Source organism: Montipora capricornis, chromosome 6 (assembly GCF_036669925.1).
Source record: "Montipora capricornis isolate CH-2021 chromosome 6, ASM3666992v2, whole genome shotgun sequence".
Lineage (NCBI taxonomy): Eukaryota > Metazoa > Cnidaria > Anthozoa > Scleractinia > Acroporidae > Montipora > Montipora capricornis.
In genome coordinates, this window is record NC_090888.1 from 54,791,573 (window position 1) to 54,796,572 (window position 5,000).

General features: G+C 39.4%; 2 protein-coding genes across 5 annotated transcripts in view; both read right to left on the reverse strand.

Annotated features, from left to right (window-relative positions):
- Positions 1 to 5,000, reverse strand: part of LOC138050656 (neuropeptide FF receptor 1-like) — a 77,301-nt gene that overhangs the window by 38,729 nt on the left and 33,572 nt on the right. The gene's annotated exons all lie outside the window — the stretch shown is intronic.
- Positions 2,902 to 5,000, reverse strand: part of LOC138050655 (neuropeptide FF receptor 1-like) — a 27,457-nt gene continuing 25,358 nt past the window's right edge. For 3 of the 4 annotated variants that reach the window (XR_011132661.1, XM_068896959.1, XM_068896958.1), the window contains one exon: positions 2,902 to 3,394. Coding sequence is in view for 3 of the 4 variants with exons in the window: in XM_068896959.1 (XP_068753060.1) it covers positions 3,113 to 3,394 (282 nt within the window). In the remaining variant the exon portion in view is untranslated. The remainder of the gene's footprint in view (positions 3,395 to 5,000) is intronic. The other variant, XM_068896960.1, reaches the window with a different exon arrangement.

The following is a 5,000-nucleotide window of genomic DNA, read 5'->3' on the forward strand; positions in this document are numbered from 1 at the left end:
GTCAATACAAGAAGATCGATATTGAGACTTTCAAGAACAACATCCTTGACTCTAAGTTACACCACAATCCTCCAACTGACCTGTTAAATCTGGCCAAGACCTACGACAAGGTACTTACTGATATTCTAGACAGAAATGCTCCTCTACTGCATAAAACGGTAACTGTAAGGCCTATGGTCCCGTGGTTTAACCCTGAGCTTAAAGCCTTGAAAGCAAAACGAAGAAAGTTAGAGAAGAAAATGTTGCGAAGCCAACGGAAATCTGACAAAGATGCTTATCGTGAAATATGCAACAAGTACACAAAGCTACTGCACGACTGTAAACATCTTTACTACACTGAACAAATCAATCAATGTGCTGGGGATTCCCGTAAACTGTTTCAGGTTGTCACCTCGTTGTGCAATAAGAAGCAAGAATGTCCACTGCCACCTCATAATGACAGTGAAACTCTCGCTAATGATTTTGGTGATTTTTTTTGCCGCAAAATTGATCTGCTAAGAGAGGAAATTGACAGCATTCATGTGGTTCCACCACAAATTAATTGTTATCCACCAGAAATTCAACTTCACTCATTTTCTACCGTTACAGAATCGGATGTTCGTGCTGTCATCATGAGCTCCTCTAGTGCATTTTGTAAACAGGATCCAATTCCCACATGGCTACTGAAGTTATGCATTGATGAACTTCTCCCAGTAATAACCGAAATGGTAAATCTCTCCATCCGTGGTGGACTTGTTCCTGCTGATTGGAAGTGTGCTCTTGTGAAACCACTTTTGAAAAAACTGGACCTTGAACCTGTACTCAACAACTTCCGACCTGTCAGTAATCTGTCCTTTATTTCAAAGTGTGCTGAGAAACTGGTACTTCAACAATTATTGTCGCACTGCTCTGAGAATGCACCGCTTCCTAGCAACCAATCTGCTTATCGGAAATACCATTCTACCGAAACTTGCCTACTTAAGGTGCAGAATGACATTTTGCTAAGCATGGATCGACAAGAGGTTACACTTCTCGTATTACTTGACTTAAGTGCTGCATTTGACACTATTGATCATAATTTACTACTTAACTTACTTCAATCTGATTTCGGTGTTATTGGTAGTGCACTTCAGTGGGTCCGTTCTTTTCTGTCTGAAAGACAACAGCGAGTAGTTGTTGGTCAATCTTGTTCTAAAGACTATCAAATGAAATATGGAGTCCCGCAAGGAAGTTGTATCGGTCCAATCTTGTTCCTGCTGTATACTTCTCGACTCTTTAAACTTATGGAAAAACATTTACCCGATATGCAAGGCTACGCGGATGATACGCAGCTATATCTATCTTTTCGGCCGTCATCATCTGAAGAGATGGATCGTGCACTATCTGCGTTATGTGCTGCCATTGCTGAAGTTCGTGCGTGGCTTATCTCTCACAAACTAAAATTCAATGACACCAAAACTGAGTTTATCATTATTGGTACTCGCCAACAGCTAGCTAAAGTGGAAATACCTTCTGTGAAAGTGGGGACAGCTGACATAGCACCCTTGACCAGCATCAGGAATCTTGGTGCCTGGTTTGATGATAAAATGTCTATGAATGATCACATCAACAAGACCTGTAGTAAAGCCTTCAGAGGACTTTACAACATCAGACAAATCAGAAAATTTCTTTCAACAGACACTACTAAAATACTAGTCCACGCCTTTGTAACATCGCACCTGGACTATTGTAACTCGCTACTGTTTGGCCTACCTGCATATCAACAAGAACGTCTTCAGAAGGTGCTTAATGCAGCTGCACGAGTCATATGCTTTATTCCCAAGTACGACCACATTACACCTTCGCTTATAAAACTACACTGGCTTCCAGTGAAGCAGAGAATTGAGTTCAAAATTGCTCTATTAGTGTTTAAAGCAGTAAATGGCTTGTCTCCTGTGTACCTAACTAATTTACTTCAGATTCAGCCAACACGGAGATATAAACTTAGATCTGATGATAAAGAACTACTGTTCATACCAAGATCTAAATCAAAATCAGGAGACCGTGCTTTTGCTATAGCCGGACCAAGAATATGGAACGATTTACCACTTGACATTAGACTATCGGCAAATTTGGAGACTTTTAAAAAAAATGTTAAGACTTATCTTTTTAAAAAGGCTTACTATTGACTCCTAATTGCATAATTGTCATGAACTTTTTTGATCAGTTTACATATATATTTTTTCTTTTCTTTTATGCAATTAGATTTATTTTATATATTTATAATTTTGTATCTATACGTACATATTTTTTGATGTTTTTATATCCACATCTTATGAATCAGTTTACTTTAGTTCGTAAGCATTACGTTTATATATTTTGTAAATAGTATTTATTATTTATTTGTCCTTTTTCATTGTAAAGCGCTTTAGAATATTTTATAGTTTAAGCGCTATATAAATTTATATATAAATAAAAAAAATAAAATAAAAATAAATAAAAAAAATAAATTGTTAGAAGCACCTCGCAGAGGGGCTTTGGTGGTGTTTTCACAATAGCCAATCATAAGAGACCTATGTCATCCATTTATTACGTCCCATACGTATGTGTCGTTTATGAACCACTTCGCGCATGTTCTCATCACAGGCGTCAAAACATAGTAGTTCTAAAAAATAAAAAGATACGGGAAAGGGTTGACTCAAGCTTACGATATAGATGGAAGCTCCGGGTAATGGGATACTCCCGTGTTCAAATCATTGAGTTCACGTCAAGTAAGCGAGCTTACTTGTGCGAGTTCACTTCAACGAGTATGCGTCATTGTTACTAAAGAAATATTAAACCATTAAAGGTGCAGGTAAGGTATATAATTAAGGTGCAAATGGCTTTAATCACATGGCTCTCCTTACACTTTTACAGACAGAAGAACCGAACCGTCACGTAAACTCTGATATGAATCATTGCTGTCATTAATAAAATGTCTAGTAAGACAGAGGAAAAAAATGTAACAAATAAAAAAAGGAGAAAAAAACATTTTTCACGTTCTAAGGCTCATATATGTTCAGTAAATTTCTCTGGTCGGTGACATTTCAACTAAAACAAAGCTCTCCTCTGGAGCACTGCAGCTGGACTCTGCTGGAAGCGGTTTCATTGATAATCAGCATCCATGGATACCTCCTTCACTTTGACATGAGCTATTGCATAGTATCCCTTTCATCTTCTCCCTGAATCTTCGATTTATCAGAGCGTAGGCAAACGGGTTGACAGCTGAATTGAAAGCAATCGTGGTGTGAGTTACGGGATTTGCAACATCGCTGATTGTGTAGAGTTCAAAATCTCTTAAAAGGTGAATTACAGTATCTGAAATCCAGGAAATTTCGAATAGTGTTGTAACAGTCAAAACCATCAGGGTCACTCGTTTCCGTACCTTCAACACGGTCTGTGTAACAAAAAAAGAAAAAGATAGGGTGCTGACCTTTTGAGCCTCATTTGAAATTAGTGTCAAGAGTTTATAATTAAACAAAACACTTCAATCGTAGGGACATTGGGTCATCCTCCAGTCGGGGATAAGCTCATTTTCATGGCAAACGAAACTAGACTAGGTGTATGACAACTGCAGACTGCCAACAAATAGCGCTGGTAAACAGTATTTAAGTCTAAGCACCCACTTTTCAAACGGCTAGCTTTTAATAACAAAGAGTTAGGGTTAAGGCGCTGTTACACTGTGAAATGTTTCGTGCAACTTGTCTCGCAATGTTTTAGCGAAATTGCGGCGGGACAAGTTGCACGAAACATTTGACAGTGTATTACTAACATACCCTGCAACGGCCTAAATCGTTGCTAGAGAAGTTGCGCGAAAAGTAGAACTTAATTCTACTCTTGGCAACGGCTCTTGCAACTTGTCTCGCAAAGATTTTGGTCGTTTCGTGCAACTTGTCCTGCCACAATGTCGCCAAAACATTGCGAGACAAGTTGCACGAAACATTTCACAGTGTAAGAGCGCCTTTAGTCTGCTGTCTGCCGTCTGCAGTCTGCAAAAGTCAAACACCCACTTTTTCGTCAGGAGCGAGGATGGCACAGTCGGTTAGTGCGCTGCTTTGGTGCAAGAGGTCCTGAGTTCGATTCCCAGATTGCACATCCTTGTTTCGACTTCTTTCCGTTCCGTGTAGCTTAAGTAGCTTTAAATACCCGTAAAACGGAGCACTGATGGTGAGGGGGGAGTAAAATAAGCGCAACGTCGACCTCAGGTTTGTCAGTTGAATTACTGTTACGAGTTATCGACGTTAAATATGGTTGCTTTACTTTTAATAAATTTACTCACATTACTCGACTGATTCTCTTTTCAAAAACGAAACGCAACAGGGTGGGATTAGAAAGTCTAGTGATGACAAAATTTGTTTTGCTGGATTTCTGTCACTTGATCACCGTGATCAAAACAAAAGGAAACGTTTGCGTGAGAATAGAACTTACTTCAAATTCACATAAAGGATCTTGGACATCTTCTGACAATTCCAAGATGCAATAGCAGCATTTGGCAGCAGTCGAAGCACCGATCAAACGTTCGGTTTCAGCTGCTATGATAACCGCCTGGTTTAAATCACCAAGTTCAGAAACATCGTTTCGGAGATTGTTGGTGATGACGGATTTTACATCGTGTAATTGAGATTGAAAGGACGTGACTAAGACAGAGCTCTCAAGTCTCGCGCATTGAGATTGAGTCACATGCATTTCGATGCAATCTCAATTTCTCATGCCAACATGAGCATTTCTCGCATTGGAACTCTCATCTTCTGGTAGGTAACTCTGCCTTTTGAGCTTTCAAAAGTGCTCGTGAACTCCGAATTCGTTCGTTCAATGGCACTGAACTTCGGCCAATGTTTAATTTTCTTGTTTCTTCAGGACTTTCTCCCGTTAATATATGAAGTATAGGCCGATATGTTAGCTCAGGCTAACCATAATAACATGGGAGCTCTTAGCAAGCAGCATGAAAAAACCAAACTGGCGGACTCGACGGAGCATTTCCAGCGATTTGAGAAGTGCAAATT